The sequence below is a fragment of the Atta cephalotes genome (genome assembly GCF_000143395.1).
Source record: "Atta cephalotes unplaced genomic scaffold scaffold00016, whole genome shotgun sequence".
NCBI classification, from domain to species: Eukaryota; Metazoa; Arthropoda; class Insecta; order Hymenoptera; family Formicidae; genus Atta; species Atta cephalotes.
The window spans coordinates 1,982,773-2,009,973 of NW_012130080.1; the positions used below are offsets into that span (position 1 = coordinate 1,982,773).

The following is a 27,201-nucleotide window of genomic DNA, read 5'->3' on the forward strand; positions in this document are numbered from 1 at the left end:
ATCCATTGTTACTTGTCATATTAACTTTACTATACATTGCAAAAAAATAAAAATACTGAGCTTCTCTCTCTCTCTCTCTCTCTCTCTCTCTCTCTCTTTCAGTTTGGTCGGAGTAAATTAATTTCAAATATTGACATAATTGAGTCTATCTATAAGTATTAGGTTTCATATAAATCAACGAACTTATTATTTCAAAATTATTTTCATTGGTTATATGCATACATACAAATTGTTGCATAATAGAAATTGTTTTGCTCTTTATTATTATCAGTCTCTATTAATTTTTGTGTAATTCTTTGCAAAATTTCTACTTTCGAAAAATTTATAAGTACTAATAAGTGTATAAATAATTTGTAATTTTATTTAATAAAAATTATTTTACTTCATGTTAACGCTTTTATTGGAGGAAAATTATTTTAATAATCGATAAGGATTATGATTCTATTTATTGAATATGAATAAATTATCGAATATTCTATATAGTCTGCTACTCGATACGTATAATACTATACATTGCAATGTGCATGCACACATAATACAATACTGAAAATTCGGTCAGATACATGTACGATCGTTAATTATCGCTTCTCTTTAATAATTTTGCTTACTACGTGCCTCGTATTACTGAATGCCGGAGTTTTCTCGTTGGACGATCGCCCGTTCCATAAATATGGATTACTTATCGCGCGGCAGTTATTGCAAGCATCTCGTTTATAGCCAGAAGTGAGAGTCGAACGACCCTCTTCGCAGCACCTCTTTGTATCGTTGCAGCGGAAAATTGCAATCGTCAGACTGTACGTGTAAAACTGGCCTAAGCCCCAAAATTTAATAAAACCGTTTTTCTCACCGACCTCAAACGCCTCCATTCTGTGACCTAGTTCATGCGACAGGCGCAAAGTGGCCTAAGCCGCCAAATGTAATAAAAAGGTCTAGTCTAACAATAAGCTAAAACTCTCATCTGCCTGGAAAAAGATGGAGAAATCTTTTCTAGCGAAAGAAATGCTCGTCACAAATTAAGCTGATAAACGAAGCTTCGTTATTTATATTTTAATATAAAGCGTGTTTCAGAGATCCTGGATGAACTATCTTTCATTTAAATTCTTTGACTTAATAAGTTGAATTTTTTTCTGCCGAAGAAAGCATTATTTGAATTTAAAATGAGCTTTCGATTTAATTAAATATCTCTATATTCAATCTTCAAATTATAAATCTATTTAAGAAGAAAATCCATTTAAAATTGAATAGAGAATGAGATTTTATTATTTGTTTGGAGTTGTTTTCTAAAACTTGATTATACCAGAAAGTCTCTCTCTCTCTCTCTCTCTCTCTCTCTCTCTCTCTCTCTCTTTCTTTCTCGTTTTTAAAACTAAAAAGCTATCGCCTCAATGTTTAATCATTAATAACGGTTTTAAATAAAAAAAATATGCTTTCAGCGATAATTACTATCCATTTTGTATATTTAACAAATATATGTTCTGTAAAACAACTACTCTGTATATTTTACGTAATTGCATTTAGATCTATTTGTGAAATATATTATCTTACGATACGTTGACAATATTTTCTTGCATAATTTTGATTTAACTAATCTTATTAATTTTGATTTAATTAGTTTTCTATCGGCTATATAAAATTTTGTTTCTTCTATTAGCAATTTGAATCTTTGTGTTTCAATATAAATTTTTATATTGTTCCAAATTGTATAAAAATCTGAAGAAATTCTTGCATACTTGCGAAAAATAAATAAAATACAATTCGAATATCGGATTGTATTTTATTTATTTTTCACGCACTTAAATTTATCTGAGAATTCAAATATCGACTGTGTTTTTAAAGTTCAACTTGACGAAGGACTAATTGCTTGATTTATCTATATCTTATTACTATAGCATATATATTTCACGAAAGTTCTTTTAATTTTCATCAAACTACCGTTACAACACGAACTAACGTAATTCAAACTTATAAAATTTGTTTTCCAACTTCGATGCTCATTAATAATTAACAGAATGGTAGACGACGAGTGCATTAATGAATTATATATCGTCCTTACACAGTTTTAGCGTGGCGAAGGCGTTAAGGAATTAAGGATCGGGTAAAGTTCGTCGCGAGTTTGCCGCACTGGAGACCATAATTCTTCGCAACCGGAACGTACGAGTAATTGCTCCAAGTCCCTTCTCACCTTATTTTCCCCGTCGTCACTTCGTCGACAACTCGAAGGATCTTAAACGGTTGCGATACTTTAATACCACGGTGTCGATTTTGCAGACGATGTGGTATTGTTTCTAAATCTCATTAATTTTTTTGGCATCGAATAAATTTTTCTTTCATAAGATACCTAGAAAACTTACGGTGTTGTAAAGTAATTAAAGAAAATAAGGGATTTCTACTGAAATGAATTTTCAGAAGAAAAAATGAATGAGAACGTACGAAAGCAATCTTATCGTGTGTGATTGCGTGATGTATTTCATGAGAATCTCGACATATCTAAGAAATATGTCAGGCAGAACTTAAAAAGGAAGTCTCTTCATGTCATGTTGGACAGAAGGATCGTTCCTCCGGGATCTCGCACGAAGCTGCGCGCGAAAAACTTAATTAGCGTCTCTTGCCTCGTAGTTGCGTCGGATAACTGCTAACAACGCGACAAAACGGCCGTTCATAATCCACGAGGACAGGCCCGCCTTCTAACGCGATCTCTCGCGCGTCGCAATTACCTTTACCACGGTGAGCGACCGCCGCGGCATAAATCCGGCGCAGAGAGAATATTACCTTCCTCCGGTGCGCGATGTGTAGCCGCGAAGAGAACTTTAACTTTAACACCGACCACACAGTCGAAGACCCTCCATCCCTTGCTTATCATCCCTTCCGTTTACCGATGCGATGTATCCAACTATAATTTCCTGATAGGCTTTTTGCTCGTCTCGAACGAGATGCCATCGTTGGAAAATGGATTTTCCAACTGGACGCGGATAACTCTTTGTCTACGATATCGTGGGCGATTATGGTTATAGAGAATCGCCAAGAGGCGCGGTGAAGCGTAATCCGTGTTATTAACCCCCGTTGGTTGAGGATGCTTCCTCATCGCCACGTGACGTCGGTTGCATTCAACAGAGAAAAATACTTATAAACGGAATCTATCCGGCGCAAACTTTTATGTATTGAAAAATATTATTTGCGAATACACTTGAAAAAGAGTTTCTTAAAAATTTAGTTAGATAAAGAATCTGTTGAAATAATTTTGTTGGATTACATCAAAATAATTACGTAACAATCTCAAGTATGATGAGCAATAATGCAAAAAGGTTTGATATTCTAGCAACTAGTTTCAATTTTGAGCGTCCTAATTATTTTGATGGTCCGATAAAATTATTTTCAGATGAATCTAATTTTTAAAGAATTTCAGTAAAATCGTCCTTTCCGTGCACTTGTTCGTTTATAAATATAATATCTTTCGATTTATATAAAAAAAATTCTGATACAGACGTTTCTTTGTTAAAAGAAGAAGTGCAAAATCGTTTTGACGATTTATCAAACATGACCTTTTAGTCCTGCGGGCAATTTTCACTTATTCCTTTACGAAAAAAGAACAGTTTTGCTAGAGTATCTAAAAATTTAGCTCAATATAAGTCTGGAGCTTTGTGAACTATCAAAATAATATTATGTAGAACGCTTAAATTGGTTGCTAAAATATCAAAATTTTTTGCTCATTATACTTGAGTTTTCTATAATTACCATGATTTAATAAAATTATTTTCAGATCTGTGCCTAAACTTTTAGATATTTTATGAAATTCGTACTTTCTGTAACTATTGAATCAGAATCATTTTCGCAAAACTCTACCTTCAATCGCAAACAAACCTTCGATTCCGGTTGTGGACTCGACTCGATTCTGCGATATCGCGAGTCATTGTGAAAGCGTTCAGACTTCCGAGTACCCAAGTCGTACGTGAGCCTAATTCTGCACTGAGTATAACCAGCGGACAAGTGGAATGCATTGTTACTTTGCAAGGTATGCGGATTACCGACTAAACACTGTTGACGCAGAACTGCTATTGATACGAAGGGCCGACCTAGCCTCAGCCTCGCCCAAACTGTTCGATTTACACCGTCGCCTATCCGTTGTTTACCGCATGTTTCGCTATACGACTCACGGAATGTTCCTGGTGATTTACGTGATTCCGCCGTTGATTTCTGCGCCGAGAGCTTATATCGCGATCGAGACTACACCAAAGGGAATTTAACGATTTAGCGCAATAAATTTCTGCTCTCCGTTTTATTTCAATATTGGTTAAAAAACATTCCCGACTAATAAAAGACGAATATCAATATGTATATTTGTAAATTTATTCACAAAGAACACTCATTAATTGTAAATATAAATATTTTATTTTGTAATAATCAAGCAATCATTAATTTTTACTCGTAAATAATAATTTCGTGCTAATACAATTTCATTTATCTGAGAATTGAAAAAATGCGAGAAAATAAATGTCATAAATATACCTTATTAAAGCTTCAGTTTACTATTTCAAATTGTAATATCATAAAAAAAATACAATAAAAATTCTTACAAATTATATTTAAACAGAAATGTTTTTCAGTAAAACAACATTTGTAATTGATATAGAACAGATTTATAAAATATAAAATGTGGATGTAAATATACGTTAATTTTTGCAGAAATCCCCCGAGTTTATATAAATAACTTAAATATATAATTTTCTAAATTTATTTCGTACTAAACATGTGACAAAATATCTTAAATATTTCGTCTTACATAAATAAACATATTACATAAATTATATTTTATATAATGTACATAAAATTATAACAATATTAAATATCACACAAAAAAATATTTCACTAAATATTTTTTATTATATTCTTTTATTTTTTTCCTTTTTATTTATTCTGTAGTTTTTAAAAGATCTAAGATTATACATTTATAATTATACATTTATAATTAAATACTTCAAATGCGCTTTATTTTGCATAATGAGCGCTCTCCCTCGTCACAATAAACGATCGGATTTGAAAAGAAACAAGTGAAGAATATAAAATACTTACCCATGCGATCGCTACATTGCCTCCCTCGCCTTCTCCTCCTCCTCCTCTCAGATTCCTGGCGTCCGTACACATTCGCGAATGAGGTTAATACGCGGATAATTACGATCGCGCGGTAATGTTAATCAATTATACAATGTTAATCACGCGTGACACGCACTTTGTTATGTTACAGAAGAATAATGCAAAAAAAAGCGTCTCTACCAAGCTACGATGAAACGGAATAACGATGAAACGGAATAACGAGGTGATGCGATTACGATTAAGCGGAGCTACGATTCTACGAGTTGCGACGTTTTGCGAACGCAGCGAATTAATGACGGAAACTCGAAAATCGTGCGGCCAACTTCACTTCATGCCTCGCTGCGCATTCTCTCCCTCCCCCCCTTCCCCATCCTATTCCCTTCACATCACCATATATAGCACTTTCTCGTTTTCTCTCGTATTGTCAGATTGTAATTATCGTTCTATGATTGTTTGTCTCATTCAATTTCGTATTATGAGAGAAATATGAATAAATGCGCGAATATGAAAATTAAAGACAAATATCCGCGAAATATAATAGGAAAAAATATAAAAAATTTACTGATCGTTTGCGTGATATATTCCAACTGAAATCTCGCAATATATACACTTCGACAAATCATGACGATGTAATCAACGAATTTATGCTATGTGGCTAACGAATACTAGAATACTGATTGAAATAAGAATTTTACGTACTACTTAGATGCGTCGCGATGCCACTCAGTTCGAAAATCAACTTCTAAATGCGACATTTTGTCGAGGAAAGATACGTAACATCTGCAATTTCACGCGACACTATGCAAGTCGAATTATCGTCCAATCAGGACGCAAAGAATTGTCGGAATTGTCCAAAAATGTATAAGAGATTGGACAAACTATGTATGTATAGACAAAACGGCTACATGCAGAAATATATATTGATTGAAGTAATCAATAATTGAATTAGAGAACACAAGAACGTGAGCAGTAAAACCAAATTCAATACGCGAATTCATTATAATTGCAATCGAGAATATTATCGAAAATATAAGAATATAATTTAAAACTCTCGGCTATGATTAGTCAGTTGCTCACTGTTCAAGGTTTAAACCGATATTTATAAGATCTGTTACTTTCAACTAAATTTTAGATTTATTTTTCCTCTTTTTCATCATAAATGAATGATTTTCTTAATATTAATATTATTTTTTCTTTTTTTTCTACATTGAAGGAAAAAAATCAAATTGCAAGAAGCAATTTTGTTGAAAATAACAAGACCTACAGTCAGTTTTCATATTTAAGCTGTCTTAAATACAATAGTCTTAAAATAATATAAAACACAGAATCATAAATCACATAGCTGACAAGCAATTTATAATTTTAATATAGATTAGTAGAAATGGCTCAATTGAAATAAATCAAAATAAGTCCTTTTGGCTCGTAGCTCTTGTGATTTATTTATATTTGATTAATAATTTTGGATGCTAATAAGCATTTTTATAAGAATATTAATTATTAAGAATATCAATTAATAATCGGATGTTAATAAATATCTTAAATCTGTAAATAATTTATTGCAAAAAAAGATTTCGGCACACAGCAGAATCAGCCATATGTATAAATTTCATAGAAATATTTAAATGTTATGATGTGCTTCAAACAAAAAATAAAATATTTCTTATTTAATTAGATTTATTGTCATCGGTGTATCTATTTCCAATTTATTTATCAAAACGATTTTGTAATAAGATAACGGATTATACATAGAAATACTGACTTTATACTCTTATACTGCTTTTGATAACGATTTAAAATTCATGAGGCACTGTGCAAGACAATCCGTTTATCGACACACAGCTTGGAAGAACATGTTGTTCAGCGTATGTGATATATTTGATAGTAAACTAATTGTACTCTCAATTACTCTATTTCTGCTGCGCGGCGCTTAGGAAGTGGTGGGGGATCGATTGGCCCATCGCGCGGTGCGTCATTTGTTTACGTCATCGGCGACCTTGTTATTCGCGCGACATAAACAATACTGTGACCGTTTCACACACATTCCTCGAATCCTCGCAACTTACCGGACTTACAATCAGTCGCAGTTATTACAAGCGTTCCAAGCGTTCGGACGGATTCAACGACCCTCGTGCTTAAAGCTCGCGCCGGCTATTCATTCAAGTTCACTTCAAGCAGATATTTCACGCGCATTTATTCGTCGTAAAGAAACCAAGAAGTGCTCAGAAACGAGAGTTGTTTCGGTATTGTTTCTCTTCGATGCCTATGTTTAAGTTTATTCCCGAGCTTTCCGTCGATAAACGTAATTCGCCTCCGATACTTTCGAACCGCGAGCACGGATTAATGCGCGATTTGCTCGAATCGAGGGGCTTAAGTAACGGAAAGCCATAATACGTCGATTGTTTAATAGCGCATACTTTAGCGGGATTTATGTGTTGAAAATATATTGCGCATTATTGGTCTGTTATTTGTGGCCGAATTAGTTATTTATCGTACCGAAAATAAACTAGAAAGATATATGCATATATAGTATATTTATTTCGTTTTTAAGTAAAAATTTTGAAAAATTTCGAACAACGTGAACAAATCTAAGGATAGAATGTCACTTGTGTAGATTCGTTTCACCAGGCTGCGTTTGGAAACTTCATCCGAATGTCTGAGTGTATCACTTTATCATGTTTTATCTAATAAAGGTAGAATGTGCCCGTTTCATAGTCAGAATTTACATTTAAGGTTTATTTAAATTGATCTTTAAATATTCCATAAATTATTAATTTTGTCGATTACAGAGAATCTAAAGATAAACTTAAGGAAGTCTTGAATTTAAAGTCTTATGGGCCTTTTATAATAAGTCATTAGTCATTAAATTAGAAATCAGAAGTTAAAAATTGACCAATCACAGTCAATTTTCTGACTTTTAATTTATAACTAATGCCTTATTGTAGAAAATCCATAATTGTGAATACCGGCAATGGACACTCAGATAAAAAGTTTTCAAACGCAGCCAAAATGGAAAGTTCGTGGAAATTGAGTTGTTTCGTAACGGAAAACGCGTGACGCCTCTGATTGGTTACGCGTAGTATATGACGTTGTCGGCAAGGTCAGCAAGATTCGTACTTTCTCGATCATTCACGCAGCGTCGCGGACACGGATCGATCGAGTCGAGTGGAGCGTCGTAACGTGTTTAATTGGTGAGTAATTTGTCGGAATTAGTCCCGACATTTCAATATTTGTTAACTGAGTGGTATAAATACGGCATTAATACACCGGGACGATATATCGTGGCGGTATTCGGTGAGATTTGTCCAACGGCAATTCGTCGACCGATCGATTCGATAATCACCTTTCAGTTGCACTCCACGGATATTTGCCCCTATAGCATTTTGACTAGCATTTATTCATATCTACATATTATTCTCGATACGATAATCTCGACGCTAAAGCGTAACAGCATGCATGCTGTGTCGTAAAATAATTCGGAAGGAACGAAACAATTATCCGATCGTCAATTTCCATCCAAATGATCGTCAATTAAACGTCGAATCAACGTTTAATTGATAGCGAATTCATTGATATTACGTCGTATTCGTTGACTCGACATCAATTTGATAAATCATTTCTCGCTGGATGTGGGAAGGAAACGCAGTATCGCCGGAGCGTCTGAAATTGACGACGCGATTCACATAGATCGGCCATCTTGTCATCATTCGCGGAACGGGAAACGCCACAAGTTTTGGCTCCTGCAGTTTTGCACATGAAACGCAGAAACCTTGCCGCACGATAAGGAACAATGCTGGTCGCGGTAATTGATGAATTTGTAGCTTTTGATAAGAAAAAACAACATTCGAGTGAATCGCAGCTTTTTTGTGCATTCCCGCGTTTTCGCGTTGTTTCTCCGTCACGAGGAGGTGTGTTTCGTGTGTTAAGTGTGTTTCATGCGTGATTAACGTTAATGTCACAAGAGATTTTTTATTCCTGCATTAGATTAGATCAGAATTTTTTTTCTCGTTTTCGCTAAATATCAAATACATCTATTTCACAAGTTTCAAAAGTGTATACTAGCTCAGCTACAGAAAACTGACAGTGTCGCATGATCATGTTCTGTAATTAACGCGCGTGAAATAATTAAATAATTAACCATAAATTTTAATTTTTTTAGTTAACTGTGTTTTCGCGAGTGTTGTACCCAATGCGACGAGGAAATCTGAGAGGAGGAGGAGGCCTGGGGGGGGCATCTGGCGACAGCGGAGCAACTCTGCAGTAAGTAATATTTATTTGTTTATTTATTATATTATTTATAAAATTGATGATTTATTTTCGCAACAATTACTGACTCATTTTCTGTATGGTACTTCATGTGATTGATCTTTAAAACTTTTAGAATGAAAATATCACTCCGAGTCTGAAGAGTGAAATCTGACTCCTAAAGATTGAAAATCGAACCACTTTTTCAAGAAGCTCAATTTTCACTCTTTAAAGTGAGATCTCAATTTCAAAGAATTTAGAGAGTGTGTAACAGCTGTTTTAAAACAAATTAAGGAAAATAGTTGATCGAATATTTATAGAAATTTTATATATTCCAAGGAAAAGATGCAATTTTTCAAGAAAAGTTATAAAATCATTAAGTATCTACTTGTAATATCAAAAGTTCTTTTTGATAATTTAAGAAACATATTTATATACATTTTTTATGCCCAAAGAAAATACATTTTTTGATAAAAGTTAATCAAGTATCTATTTATAATATTAAATATTTATTTAAAAAATAAAAATTCTAAGCATCAGTAATGTTTAATTTTAATTTTTAGAATGCTATTGTAATCTGAATGTGTTTGTAATTTACAGGTCAACGTTTCAACAACTCCGCTGTCGCGCATCAGATCTGTGAGTTTTTAAACTTTTTTATTTTAAATTGAGACAGTGAATTTACGTAAAAATCTGTGTTAGATATATTTAATATTTTATTATATATAATATATATAATACTTTTTTTATAATACTTTTTTAAACGTAATAATATAACATATCATGTATTTTATATTATACATATTATGTTATATATTTATAATATTATGTTATATTATTACGTTTAAAAAAATATTATAATTATTAATATAAATTAAACGGCATAAAAGAGAAAATATTATATATATTATATAGTTAATAACATAGATCTATTGTCACAAATGGATGAGCTAGGGCAGATTAGCATTAACATTTAATCCTATAACATATACAACTATCAATCTATTGTGCATGCAAGAATGCACATATTTGACTCTCGTGAAACTTATTATTATCGATATATCTTTTGATCAATTTAATCAGTTTGTTACTCATTAGAAATAATTAAAGTTTTGAATTTATTAATTTGATTTGGATTAATAAATTATTACTTACAAAAAAATAGAAGAAAAATAAATTAATTAAAACAAACAAAATATATTGATATTTCTTAAAAATAAAAGTTTTATTTATGTATTTTTAATTCGTATGCTATTCATATCTGTGTTCAACAACGAAAATCAAAAGATATTTATAAATCTTTTTGTGTGTATTTATATCAAATAAATATATAATATTATTTTTTGTTATATATATATATATATATATATATATATATATATCATAAAATATTGTAATTTTAATTTAATTTTTAATATTTCTTTATTTCTCTCTTTTCTGTTCCTATTCAAAATATCTGTTTAACAGAATTTGAGGCATTTGATTTTCTTTTTCTAGACTTAAGTATTAGACAAAATATTAGATAATAAAGAAATATATTCAAAGAGATCTTTACATATACATCCTAAATATATATCCTCTCTATTTCTGCCTAAAAGTACAGAATATTTTATCTTACATATTCCAATTAATTTATTCAATTAGGAACGCGTTAATAATTATGAAGTATTATTATTATTAAAATGTGCTAATTTTATGCTGATTTTCTATAGCTTATCCATTTTTAAATAATTTTTTATATGTATATCAAGTATCACTTGATTTAAAATAAAATGATATGAGATTCAAATTAAAATTTCATTGTCAGAATAAAAGAGAATATTTTTATATAAATTATATTAATCAATTACATGTTAAGTATATTAAAATATTTAAATAACAAAAGAAAAATTTTTAATGTATTAAAATTAATTTTCTGAAATAGTACATTAACAACATAATAGCGGGATATTTATAATCATAAAATTTCATAAAGATGTGTGTTAAGAACATTGAAAATTCATGCTGATAGTAATATAATTGCTAAAGATTCATTAATTGTTTTGGATCTCACATTATTAATTATTAATGGTATCGTCGACTATGATATTTGATGATATTATATTGTATTTTGGGTAGATGGCAAATATTTTGGATAGATGGCAAATATTTGTCCAAATTTTGTTTTGTTACGAACCTGCTTGAAATTAACATTTTTATTATGTTGTCATATAGCTTCATATATTATATAAATTGTTGTCAAATAATTTATTAAATATTAATGTTATTTTTTTAATGAATTAGAAATTTTCCAATTTATTTTGAAGTATAAAATCGTAATAATATGTAAATTCGAAAGGGAAAATAACAGATAGAGTGTGAAGTTTAACGATTACATTCATTACAACAGAAATTTAAATTATTTAATATATATGTTAAAGGTAAAATCTTCTGTTTTTGTAATGCACTAAACTACATAAGAGGAAACTACATAAGAGGACTATAATTTCACTTAAACGATTTCTGTACAAAGTAGAACAATAAAATACGCACCTAAATTAGTTCTAAATATTGGTGGAATAAATCATAACTAAACGGTTGTTGCCATAATGATATAAAAGTAATTTAATTTGTTAATTTATTAAACAATTTCATTCGAATTTATTTATACATAATAAAAACACATATATTAAATATTTAAAATTGTTAATAATACTATTATTGGTATTATCGATTAGTTTTCATCTGCAAGTTGTGTGTTATGCTACTTACGTCATTGCATTCAATTTCAATGCATTGAAAAGAATATTCGATTATATCCAAGGGATTTATATATGGAAACATTTTAACTAGAGCTACGATCTACTGATTACTCGTACTCATATCTCTACCACCACGTTATTGTGAATGCTTTGGTTTTGTAATTAGCGAGACTCACTGTAATCCCAAGCCCAGTAATCGCCAGCACCCGCCGTGGGCAGCATCGTACTCCATGTCTCTATGTGAGAACAGAAAAAAAGAAAGAACGAAAGTAAAGAACTGAACCATGCGTCAATCATTTGTGAAAAGATCCTTATGCATTTTTCAGAAAAAAAGGAAAAGAAACCATTGGAGCGCAGCTCGGTAATTTAAATGCTGAAAAAAACTTTCACGCGATTGCAATTGTTAAAAAATAAAATTGCCTTCCTAGCGGCAGCTTCACGCTGCGCGAATATCGAGTGTTAAACAACGAAGTTTCTTCGTGCGAAATGCCGTAAAGTTGAATCACTTTGTCCAGATAACGATTCGCCGCGAACATAAACTCTTGATTATCCTGTTTAAAATAGATAATGCGAAACGAGTGGTTTATCGTACTTTGTTTTTATTCGTATATTCATTCAACATCTAATCTCTCGATTTTTTATTTTTTATTTTCTAAGGAAAATTGAAACAGAGTCATTTCAAATATTATTCAGTATTACGACTTACTTTAAGCAATATTAAGTATAGGCTTGCTGTGCAATGTAATGCAGTATATCAGCCGTCAAATTCTTTTCTTCTTCTTTCTTATGTACACACATATTCTTTCCTTTTTCTCATTGTCAGCAGTGGTAATATTCAATTTTCTGCGATATTTATTAAGAAATCCCGGTAGACTGATTATTTTTACCCTAATAAATTCTGAACTTCCTTTTTCTTTGTGTTTCAACCCTCATTTCTAGCTTCGCTATTTTATCTTGCGCGTCTGTAACACTCTCATCCCTTTCTACACCCCTCCCATTTCCTTCTTCCTTTTTCCTCTATTCGTTTCAACATGGTCATTAAGGCTGGAAATTACATTATATCGCGTATAACGACTGTGCCTGTCAGACACGACAAGGACAATCGCGCCTGCAAAAAGCTGTTAAGAGAGGAATTAAAATGAAATTGTCCTGGTTCCTTTGCGAAGAGTCGTCTTTGAAGTTTCGCGTTCTTCTGGACGATGTCTCAGTAGCGACAAAAGACTCGGCCGTGAGTTCGCAAAGATTCGCAATTATCAGTGAAATAAAGCTTTGAATAAACATTCCACGCTGCAATTTTTGATAAAGAAAGATTGTTTATTCGCGGTATGAAAAGAGACTCTTTTTCTATAGTAAACTTTCAACTCAATATTGTGAACTGTATAACTAATTTTTATTTAGTACATTTACTTATTGCATCAAGAGTAATGAAAGGAAAAAATCGAATATAATTTGAATATTATAATTAATATTATAATTAAAGACATTTTTATATAATGTACTTTTATACTTTCTTTTATTGTTAGAAAGAATAATAATACATGATAAAATTAGAATATATAATTAATTAATTTTTTTAAACTGAACGATAATTTGCATATTTGTTATGCGAGATCACATGAATTTATCGTTAACATGATTTATAGTAACTTACATCATAAATATACATATCTTAAAATCATATATCATATCCTACATCTGTCACGCGCAGTAATGGAAAATCTGCTAGTAGTAGTAAAATTACCACTAATATAGTTGGAAATAACGTTTTGTGAACCACAGGAAAACTCGAGAAAATACAAAATTTTATCGCAGAAAGTAAATCGCAATTAAAGTAGATCCGTTATGTTGCTTATCTACGAAAAATATAATCTCGCTTTTCGCTACTAAATCTGTCGAGTGTACAGCTTTCTAAATTTTATAAGAAGAAAAATCCTGAGGACGCATTTTGTAAATTACAATAATACATTTCTCTTTTTATTGTAAATAATATTTGATGATATTAGAAAGTGTAGAAGGATTTAAGAAGTTGTAATATTTATAACTGATTGAAATTAATATTTGCTGTAATATAAAACACAGAATTATAATTTATTGTAAAAAATATTATGAGAATCCATTCCAAAATGAATCCTTTCGATTCAAATTTCGGTTCGAATTTCAATACGTTTCTACAATACGGACGCTTAAAAATCTGTAAATGAATATTGATCTTATATTCTTCTTTTACAACGATTAAGCTTTCTTTTAGCTATCGAATGACAAGAACAAATGCATAAATTTTTGCATACCTATTTTGCCTTTCACATTCGCGATTCAAATCCCTTCCGCTATAACGAGTCCTTGTACGCGCACCTCATTAACGAGGAAGAAGTCTGATTGTAATTATCGGTGAAATGTCTTGGAACGACCCCGACTTTGCTCGGTTTCTCTAATTGCCAATGGCTTACGAGAAGGAAAAATCATTCTGGAACACCATCTCGCTTCTGCAGCTGTCGACAATTACGCCTCATTAGGCGACGCGCGTTCTCGCGAATATACGCGTAGGAGTTAACGAGAAATGCACATCCAACGTATAGTTGCGTCCAAGCGTTTTATCATTAAAAGTAACGATCGATCGAGCGGAATATGAGAAAGAGGATAAAAACGGCAACACCCAAAGCACACCGCGTAATACGTTTGCTACGTGACAGAATGTAAAATGTAGAGAAATGATGAATATTTGAAGAAAATATCTTCCGTTTTTACCGAACTTTGAGTGAGCGATTGATATTTAATTGAATGGACGCGATCTATTAATAAATTATCGATCACAAAAAAAAAATCGAAGGACACGAAAGTTGAAAAAGTATTACGGATAGGTTATAAATAAATGAAACGCAGATTGCTTAAAAGTAATATCGAAATCACACAAAATCAATTTGTATGGATAAATATAAAATAAAATTGCAGTCTTGACGAAAAATGTGAAACGTCTTTAATAAATTGTAGTGCATTCCGACAATTTAAAATTGTTGTGGAAATAATTAAACTCTCAATTATAATTACGAAGACATTTTAAGTTTATTTATTTTATTAACAAATCGTCTTGAATAATATTCTAAATCCTTTTAATCTGTAAATAGTAGCGTGTTCGATTCGTCACGATTTATTTATTAGGTTCTGTATATATTTTTGGTTAAAACTATGTACTCGTATTAAGTAGCTTGGAATGCGATTGTATATCTCTTCTTCTTCTTCAAGTGTCATACGCTATCTTAACGCGTAGGCGCCTCCCTCAGCCCTCTCATATATCTTTGCGCATACACTGATCATACATAACGTATATTGGGATCTACAGTTTAAACACCGATTTCAAACGGCAATTTTTGGAGGTTTCCTAGGCAAATATATTACTCGGTGGTTTGCCATTGCCTTTCGAGAGGAGCTACGGAGTATATGAAAATTTTTCGGTTCTGCCTAGGATCGAATCCAGGATCTCTAGTAGTATATCAGACCAGTGCGCTGTCTGCTACACCACTCGCGTTCTGTATATCTTTACTCAGTTAAATTATATGTAATACACACAAACAATGAAAATATTCTTGTTTCTGCTTCATATCTTTATTAGCGATTTTGTTTTATTTTTATTATACTTATCGCGAGAATGATATAGAAAAAATTAATTTCTCTTTTCCTTGTTCAAACATTTTTGAATAAATGTTCCTTTAAATCATAAAAAATTTGATTCGCAAATGAGTAAGAAAAGATAGTAATTTAATCCATATTTACTTAGTGTCATGATATTTTTAAAATAATTATTTTTAAATGTAAGTTGATGTTAAATATATAAACATGGCAATTTACAGGATGATAAAGAAGTTTGGCTATAAAATTTTGTGTTTATCGGATCACTAATGTATATATATTTGCAAAAGAACAAATTCCGAATTTTTTTGTTAGTAATATCTTAAATACGAAAAATATAATAACTAAAATAGCCATTATAAAGTCTCCCAACCAAATAAATATCTTGAGATCTCTCACCAAGAGATGAAAATTTTTTGGTATTTAATATGATTCAACAGTAAATAATATTAACACTTCAGAATTTGTTTTTAAATATATATTACTACAGTATTTTGACATCAAAACGATGACAAATAACATCAACTGTAATAATTTGACAAAATTTGTCACAAAATTTTGTCACACAAACTTTTTTGTTACTCTGTATGTATATTGATATCGTATTTAAAAAAAATTGAAAAAGTTCAAATATAATATCAAAGTCCCTTCGGGAAAATATAATATAATATAAATATAAATATAATATTTAACAAAATATAATTGGTAATATTTAGCTATTTTTTTAATTAGTTTAAAAATTCAGATTATTAAAAGTTTAGATTTACTAACCTTTCTCGCAATATGCGCCTTCATAATCGCCGGTGCGACACTCACAGATCGGTCCACTGTCTGTAGAAATGCAAATGCCTCCATGCTGACATGGATCGCGAGTTTCACAGGCATCTGTCGTATTCGCCATATTGCGTAAACTCTGTAACAGATATTAGATCATAAAGTTATAACAAATGATATCATTTAATATTTAGATATCAAAAGATATTAATAAAAACATTCGAATAATGATACGGAAAGCTTTTTCGTAATGAGATTCTTGGGATCATAAATAATAAAATTATAACTTTGAATTGGCAACTGTATAGTATAAATAAAAAATGTTTACATTGAACGGAATAAAAAAATATTCCATTTTAATTATATTTCCATTTCAGTTATATTTGCAATGCATAATTAAAAAAATTTATTGTATGGAAAAAAGCTTTATGATATTATACAGATTATTAAATTAATAATTAAATTAACGCAAATACATATGAAAAAGTAAGAAAACAAGTAGTGTTACTGTGCATTATCTAATTAAAAACGTTACATTATATATTACAGGAAAACTGCATAAACTATAAATATTCTTTTATTATAGGCGTCTTATAAATGCAAATATTCTCAAATTATTCCTATTATTGCGTGCCACAATTTTCATATTATGCAGCAAACAGACATTTCTGACATAGATATATTAACTGTAGAAATATAATTTCTTAACATGAATTCAAGAAAGAGTCAATGTGCAAGTGATAAGAGTGAGAGAGTAATATTTATTTATTTTTTTACTTCACGCAGCACTCTACGATATTTCGACATTAGGCTGATGCAGCTATTTAAATATTTAATTCATTAGAATACATTTCGTTTTTATGACATTTGATATTTAACTAATGATGCGCCTTCTTTACTATTCATATAAAGTACGATAAACACATTTAAGTATATTTAAACTTTATTTTCATGACATTACATAAAATTTTTATTTAAGCAGCAATGTTGAAAAAATCTCTTTCCGTCTCTAAAATAAATAATAGATACATTTGATATGTTTGCTTGTGCAATATCGCTTGTAATATTCAGTGTGATATTACGCAACGACGAAAATTAAAAAGAAGGTAGAAAAATAACCTACTTTAGTTTGAAGAAGAGCTCGGCATTTTTTCAATTTACATTTATCTTTATCTCGCGACCTTATACGCGGTTCTTCGGGGGCAACGAATAATAAACGAACGCGGTACGCGCCGTCGCGGTAAACATCTTTTTTTACGATTCATTTATCTTGACAGTGCACTTTCAGCACTGCAACTCACTTTGCACCGTGCACTGTCGCGTTTTAAGTCGCGCAAACGAGATTTTTTTCACTCCCAGGAGCCGGCCGCAACCGACTTTTATGGATGCTCTTTGCACTGAGAATAAGCAGGACGTTGATCTTATTCTTGAAATTCTTTAACGTTGGTCCCAACTCGATTTGAGTCTGCAAAATTAGATGGAAGGAATTCGTCGCGGATCATTTTGCTTCAATGTAGGCTAATTCTAAAAATGGACCATCCGAGAGTTATATCTACATATGTATGTATACATACCTACGTATGTATATTAATTCGATATTCAAGGTAGAATAACATAATTTTTATAATTAATTTCTAAATATTAATGAGTGAAAATGAACTAATATTCAACAGAAATGAGTGAAGAGGACCACACTCGGTCGGGACGAATCTTGGTACCTAATGTATTGTGTGGATTTTTTTTATTAACAAAATATTATACGTATTTTTTAATAAAATGGAAATTTATGAAAAAATTAGAGATATTTTTGTATTGCATTTAAAAGTAATACAAGTTTGACGATTTATAACCTGCCACCAGCCAAAACTAGGATTAAAAATTATTTCTATAAAAAATTATATGTTTATAAAAAATAAAGATAAAATGAGAAAATTTTTTATTCAAATTATAAAATTGCTGCATATTGATCTTATTGAACTTTACTATACTATATTATTATATAATATTCGTATATGAATATGTAATACATAATATTCATTTGCGAAAAATATAAATTTTAATTCTAATCACTTTTTGTAAAGATTATACACCTATACACCTTCTTAACTTATAATTTTTATTTGTTAAAATTTTTATTTGTTAAAATTTAATACTATTACATTTCATGGAAAAAAATGATCATATGGTGATAAAACATCTACAACTGTTTTTGCGAAAAATTTGTTGAATATTTGTTGAATTTGGAAGATTAAGAATCAAATCTTAATTTTTGCGAAAATAGCGTTGAATTTGCGTTGAATGAATTATCTTTGTGCAATCGAGCGCCCGCAAATCCGGCCGATAAGACAACTATGGAAATTATGATTCTCATCTTTTGCGCACGATTCTAACTTCTATCGGTAAAGTTCGCGGTACGTACCTGTTTGGCCGGCAGATAAATATTTAAACTTCCAATTTCTCAAGAATATACCGTAATTTCTATCCAGAAAATCATTCGCGCGTTTGAGACTAAACTAACAGCCAACGTGCAAGTTTGCTGTATTATTACTTACTTCTTAAAAAAAAATGTCGACCTATAATTAGTCCAATTAATAGCAAGCTTTCTTCTTAGTTACTAATAAGTTATTAATGTCGTTCTCTTCGACATTTTTTTATGCTTGATCGTAAGGAATTTAGTCATTGGAGATGCGGATGCACATGTCAGGTCACGAGGTCAATCGCGCCACTGTGCTCTATTATTGCGGCCAGGTTGGATTTGAGAGTTGGCAAGTAGCCAATACGGCAAGTCGCAGAATACGGAATAGTAATCTTAGCGATGACGTGAAAGGAGACGATATGGGTTAACTCCGTTATGCATTAAATGTTATGCATTATAGTATATGTCAAATGGCAGCATAATGTATAAAGGAATTGAACTTTTTTCTTATTCAAACATTATTATCGAAGAATATGTATTGGCTCTAAATTCAGACTTTCTCATTTTTTTCGAACAGGTGGTGCATGGAATATGTTGCATGGTTAGTGCAGTTTTACATAAATGCACAATTCCATCTGAGTTAGTTTTTTAAGTTGGTTTTCTTTGTAAGCGTTTGTAATGCTGAGCACGTCCGTTTTTAATAGAAATTTAATTTCAAATTTAATTATAAGTAGTAGTAGATATAACGTTGAGAAAATAGAATATTTAATGAAAATTAATTAGTGATACTTTTTAATATTTCTTTCAAGTACTGCCAATTGAATTATCGCAGATAAAGTGAAGTATTGTAAAATTAATCTAATACATATTTGTTTCTGGACTAAGATACAGAAGGATAAAAAGACTGAGACTAACGAGTATAGACTGTACGAATATGGCCAACTAACCAAGCCTGCTTAACGAGTCGACCGCATTAATCATATTGAGCCATGCGGCGCAGAGGATTGTTAACGAGATTTCCTGCGAGAAAAGCTAATTGACGTCTAGTCGCGGCAAATTGCATTTTCGATATGACCCCGGCTTAGCCGTTCCAGACCTCTTTCCATATTAAAATAACACGATTTATTATTTCGGGGCTCCGAAAACTGACCGGATACATTAACTATATAATACTAATTGATCGTTTGTTTTAATTAATTAAATGTACTTATTTTAATTTTTGCTGTTGCAATTAAGCATTGTTAGCTAATAAGATTAAGTATTATCAAAATTAGTGTTTTAGCTTGTAAAGATAAATTATATGATTTTGTGATTAGAGAGAAACAAGTAATTTTATTCTCAAAGCAGATTTGAATAAGTGTAGATATTCGGAACAGAATAAAAGTTTTGTACGAACTTCTTTCTACATATTCATGAAAATTAAAAAAAATTAATTAAAAGTTTAGATCTTTCAGATGGTAATACTGTTCGATAAAAGTTACTTTTTTCTCTTCGAAGCAGATTTTTTTTTTCAAAGAATTTTTTCACGCTCAACACATTTTGCTACGCAAATTCTTATACCATCGGCATTATATGTTCAGCGCAAAAAAAAATCTTGAAAATGTCTATTATAATTCTTCGGAAAGAATTTGGTTATTGAATAACACATGATTTTCTAAATTCTATTGTTTTACAAATTAACCTTCCGCGTGATTATAGTTACTTTTCTTTTCGAGATCAGTTTACATAAATCAACTTGAGCAATTTACGGAACAAAATTAATTAACTGCAATTAATCTAACGTGTACGACGGAATTCGGTAAAGACAAAAGCTGCATGATGTTTATGAACTATGCGCAGCATAGTTGTGTAAAGTATGTCTACCGTTATACGAACCACAACGCAAGAGAAAATACTCGAATAAATCAAGCGATTTAATTTCAACGGGATTACACGGCCCAATCGGCCCATCCTCACGTCGGCAAGTTTTCCATCCCGGCATGTATAACGGTAATCTACCTATACCTGTAGAGTAGCGGACCGTAAATTTGGATCTTCTTAAAACTGAATCGTTATTCTTCGATTATGAATTGAAAATTGATCATTCTTAGAATTGTTATTGCATATCATATGCATAACCGGTAAATTCTCTGGGTGGCATGTGCGATTCTACAAAGCATTTAGACGTGACTATCACGAAACACGTATAACGTAAGATGCAGAGCGAATCTGAGCGATTACGTATGCGTCGCTAGGAACGATACAATTTTCGTGCGACACGAGTCATCCTGTCTCCGAGGATGCACATCCCAGGTGCAATGTGCATTCTTCTGACCGCAGAGCGTACCGCGAAATACGCCTGGGAACTCGGGGCCGCGGCAACTCTGATAAAGTCGGAAGAAGGGGTCTTGTACCCCGACCCGTCAGATTGTCGACAGAAACTCGGGCAATAAATAAGGCACCCACTGCGCAACTGTGAGAGCAACTGCATCTCTGCGTGCCGGTGCAGTACGAAACTGCACCGTGCCAAAACTGCGCTATTTGGTTTTGACCGCGAACATGGGAACCCCGGACAACCTCCGGGCATAAACCAGCGGAGATACAGAATAAGTTGCATCAAAGGGAACTCGCTCGTTCGCTAAAGTTTGGGGCGGGTTGCGCGATGCAGTTTACCGAATTAACAACCGCGATGGCTAACCGCGTTAGAATCAATGCAGCGCGATAGTATCAACCTGCCGATTGCATAATTTATTCGTTACTTCATTGATTACTGTCGCTCTGTGAGCAAGCACATCTGCAAAGTCAACATTCCCCTTGATTTCCGCAAAAAGGTAATTTGGCGCGCGTACACAACAGAAATAAAAATATTATCATTATATAATTAATTTTAAATTAAAACGAAAAAAATGCTTCAGAAAATTAATATTCCAATTAAAATGAAAATAGCTTTATTATTAGCTGATTATGTATATTACGACAAAAATATTAGCATGTTTATTAATTTGTTATCACGATTTTTGCTAATTACTGTACATTATTATACATGAAATATAAAATTAAATGCTATTATATTAATCATTTAATACGAATAAAATAAAGATATACATATGTTTGTAAAAATAGGAGATATATAGATATCGTAATGATACAACTTTAAAAAAAAACGTGAACGTTAAAAATTTGCGATTTTATATTTGGTTAAATAAATATATAAAAGTTTATAACAAAGTTCAACGTTGACTTTGACTAAAATCGGAAAAGTCTGCAACTTTATTCCACTTAAACTTTAAATCTTTCTATTAAACTCGACCGATTTCTTGAATTTAATAAAAATTCATATTAAAGTTCTGCATGCGTACTATATGCAGTGGTTGCGACTATTTGAAATGTTTGAAAACATTAATGTCAATCTAATCTAAAAATCTGGCACATGATGTTATGTTCAGTAAAACACTTTAATCATAGCGAGAAATCATAGCGTATTAAAAGGCAAATCTTTGTCTTGTTAACACATGGTTTTAATTAGTATAATGGATACTGTAATCAAATCACTATATAACAATGTGTGGATAACATAAGTACTGGAATATTTCCTGAAGAATTATTATAGTTTGAGAATAATGAATTCAAACATTACATTTTTATTTATTCTATGTTATAAGAATACGGGAAATCTTTTAAAAATACAAAGTCTATCTTTATTTTTTTAAATATGAGCAGCATTATGTTTTCATTTCATTTTAAAAGATTTTGTAACACTCATATAAAATCATAAATATACTTTTTAGAAAGTCATATATATGATTTTGTAAAAAGCTATAAAATAAGTATATGATAAAATTGGAAATATTTTCATAAGTTTATAATTTCTAAAAACACATGCCACAAAAAAGTTTTGTTGAAATGTTATCTAAAAATTTAGCTAGATACAAAGCTTGAAAATGTTATTCAACCATCAAAATAATTATGTAGTACGCTCAAGCTGGTTGCTAAAACTTTTTGCAGCATTGCTCAGCTTTTTGGGATACTTTTTGGGATACTTCAACAAAATTGTTCTTTTCAAATGCTTTTCAAATAGCATTTGAAAACTTTTTTACATGATACATACATCGATACAACTAATATGTGCACACGAATGTATATACGTAATCTATGTTACTAATTGTAAGGGCAAAGAACATTTAAGCTTCACCACATTGTGCATTTGAAATTTAATAGTAAATTGTGCTCAAAGAGGCACGAAATACACGCACATTCACCGCTGTAACATCGCTCGAGATGTTAGGTGAGTGTTCCGCGGAGTTCTCGGCGGTATAACAGCTGAACGCGATGTCGCGGTGTTTCGAGTTTCGCCATGCTTCGATACCGCAGTCTAGCCGCCCGAATTCGCGGATTTGTTTCTAGGCAGCCTTGTCGTCGGCTTCCATTAAGGAATACGTGGTAAATCTTTGGGCCCGCGATCCTTCACACACACGGAATATGGCGAAAGTTTGCAAACCGATTCCGAGACTTGTCACGGAGTTTACGATATATATCCCCACCTCTTGCCCGTAGTTTCCATCCAATTCCTGTGCACCGCCGGCACCTCGTTTCCTCGAGATGTTGCCGATGGCGCAACGAAATTTACCGGCTAGTCAGGACTCTGGAAAGGGTTGGAATCGAATCGAAGACATTCTAATCACTGTATATTTTTAGTTTTAGTCCTCAGTTTTAGCAGTTTTAGTTAATAGTGAATATATTGAAAGTTAAAAATTTGTATGAGATATTCGGACACTAATTCTGATTTTATATATTTTGCTGGAGGAAAATAAAATTTTGATACGAAGAATAAAAATGTATTGTGTTCGTTCATATAATATCAAATTTTTTCAAGAGAAATATATCAGTGAGTGAAAGAATTAAAATCTTTAAGTGAAAAAAAATTTCAATTTAATTAATGCTTAAATATTTGTTTTGTAAATGAGAATGTTATCTGAATTTTTTTTCAAAAGCTTTACGTAAATTCGTCAGCATAATGATTAACTGTAATACAGAAAATCTCTTTAAAATATCTTTATCTCTTTTGTATTTTGTCAAATGAATAATGTTTATTATTCTTTTCATTTTTTTATATAATTATGCGGATAAAAATTAATAAACTATAGAAACTTTTTAAAAATATATAAAACGCGTTTATGACCTCATTATTTTTCATTCTGTATTATTATATGAATTGGATCGAAATGTAATTAAGTGCATTAGTTAAGTGAAGTGGGTGTTTAATAACCTGGGAATTCATTATTATTAATTGACTTTAATTGCGACGCGGAAAAAAGATGCAAGAATTCGCTGTATTTTGAACGAAATCGGGAACTAGGACCATTCGACCTGTTCATTACCATATCTCCCATTTTTTCGTCATTATTCGCGCGTAATTATGGAGGCCCTGGCATGTGAAAATTGTTTTAACGAGTTGCAGAGATTGCGGTGTATAACAACCATCTCCGTCTGCAAAGTACTTTAACCCCCAGCCGGAAAATAACTGGAGGAGGCCGGAAACTAAATACGTTACTGCAGCCCATTACAGGCTCTTGCATACGTACGAAAGAGACATACATTCGCCATTTTCTCTATACCTGATGAATATTATTACCTAATACTCAGCCGTTACACCCATTTTCTAGTCCTGATTGAGAAAGAAACGCGATATTGAAATTTAATTGCAGATTTAATCGAGAACTGTATATATATATATACATATATATAATATCATTCGTTTTTACGAATTCAAAACGCATCCGAGAAGAAATACTCAATTTATCACGATGTAGTTGCGCGCAATAGTGCATTATTTAATAATACTGTTTTATTACAAAGTTTTTATTCTTCTGTTATCTCAAAGAAAGGACAATCTTTCCAGAGATAAAAAAATTTAACTTAACAAAAAATCATTATTCAGGTCAATATTCACAACTAAATATCTATCTTTCGATATCGAATCTTTCTCTGTTCTACTTCCTATTCTGTAATATTCTTCGACGGTTTCTGATTTATTTACCGCGAACAATCGATATGATTAGCTTTCCAGACATTTGCTCTGAAGAGCGACGGAAAGTTTCCGAACAAATACGAGCTCCATTATTTCACTGAGAGTTCATTATATATTCATTTTGCCGCAAACGTGCCACGGCATTTCTATCGAATGCGAATTTTTCGATCTGTGTTATCAAAGATTCTCGTGATCGTGATGCCGATATGCCCGTGGAACAAATTTAAAAAATAGATAGAACACAATTTTTTTTGCTGTATTTTAATTAATGTATGTTGATGTTAACTGTGGATATATGTAGAAAAGATCATTATGTCTTTGATAAAAGATTACAGATTTAAAAGATGTTAATATTATTTTTATACATTAATTTTTTTAACAATTATAATATTTATTTACTAAAAATTACAATGTGAATTTGTTGTAAAGTTTTTAGTGCAGTTTTATATTAGAGATTTCACACATAAAAAAAATTATATTAATTTTTTGTATATTCTACATAGAAAGTTTTGTGTTAATACTAAGAAATATTGAACATCAATTTAATAGTAAAATATTTAAATAATTACATTATGTTAAATTAATACTTGGGTATGTTCAAAATTTAACACAATTTTAACAATGACTTGAGAGGATTAATTTTAACACAAATACTAAATATTTTTTATTGTGTATACGTGTTTACGTGAAAGTTCATCAGTAAAAGATAAACCAGTTTGTTTGCTATAAATGTGTTAAATTTATCACTGCAGTAAAAGGCTAAAAACTTTAAAATAGCAAAATTTAAAACATAATTTTCACGAATCATAAATATTGAATCAACAAAATTGTATTCGAGGACACGGATTAAATAAAATATATCTAGGATTCTTCTTTTAGTTAAAAATTTCTTGCTAAATGATTGCATTATTTAATTTATACTTAGTCTACATTTTCCAATTAAAACTATATTTTAAAATTAAATTAATAATTGATAATAATTGATTGAAATTGCGCAATTACTTATTAATTATCTACATAAAACAAATCCAATATAAATCTATTCTGTCGAATTCAAAATTCTGTCGAATTGTGCTAAATAATTTATTGGATGTGCAATGCAAGATAGAAAAGTTCAATATTTCTTATTTCTGATTTGACAAGTATAATATGTTTGCAATTATAGAGGCCAGAAACTTTAACATTTAATCGTACAGTTACGACGTAACTTTTAGACGAACTTATCGTAGTGCCTCAACAAATTCTAATTACGATCAATCTTTTTTTTCCGTTCTTTTCGCGGTATCCTTATTCAATGGGGGTGTCTAACTTCGTTCTGTACATGGCTCGACCGTATTACGGGCGTGATTACGAAAGTTGTCAACTTGATTAAATGGTTCTGCTTCGGTCGAAGTTGGCTCAAAGGGATAATCGTGTGAGGTGTCCGCCCGGAGCTACGCTAGAACTTTCTTAAACTGGACGGAGATTGGAAGACTCGTTTTCGCGAAGGGAATTCGGCGATACTGTTTCACGGTACCAACGCTGGCATAATTATATGCTACCGGAACTTTGTAGGTAAAACTTTGAGTTTTTTTACGTTAAAGCGAATCTTCCTCGATTTACCGTATCTTTTATTTTGTTGTTACGCGAACAGAGTGTATTAACTCTACTCTATTTAATTATACGTTATAAAAATGCAAACGTATGTAACAGCTTTCGGAAATTTTTAGTAAATAACGAATAATGTACCCGCGGGAGAAATTTAAATCCTCATCTAATCGTATATATACGTACATACTTAACAAGAGAAAGTGCTGCTCATTAAATAGGAGTATTACTGATTTATGAGTATCCAGGGACAAGAATTGTTGCGAATAATACAAACATAAATTTACTAATACTTACAAATATTACATAAATGAACGGTTGTGCTAAAATACCTAAAAATTTAGTTACAGATCTATTTAGATACAGATCTAAAATTTAGATACAGATCTAAAAATAATTTGCTGAATTACCAAACTAATTATATAGGATGTTCAAACTACAATTATTAGAATGTTAAAATTTGTTTTGCAGCATTGCTCATATTTGAGTTTTCTACATAATTATTTTTATAGCCCAACAAAATTCTTTTCAGACCTGTATTTAGCTAAAATTTGGATATTGCAGTAAAATCATTTTTTTCCATATATATATATATATATATATATATATATACTATATTGTCATGCGACACGACCTAACTAGTTTAGGAACGTAAAATTAAATTTACTAATTAATTAAAGTTACCTAGATACAGAGAATAGTAACGTAAAACGTTTAAATTA

The 27,201-nt window shown here is 31.2% G+C and overlaps 1 protein-coding gene across 1 annotated transcript in view; it reads right to left on the reverse strand.

Annotated features, from left to right (window-relative positions):
- Positions 1-27,201, reverse strand: part of LOC105618399 (neurexin-1) — a 224,183-nt gene that overhangs the window by 113,106 nt on the left and 83,876 nt on the right. Inside the window, exon 3 of the mRNA XM_012199942.1 lies at positions 16,467-16,608. Coding sequence (XP_012055332.1) covers positions 16,467-16,608 — 142 coding nt within the window. The remainder of the gene's footprint in view (positions 1-16,466; positions 16,609-27,201) is intronic.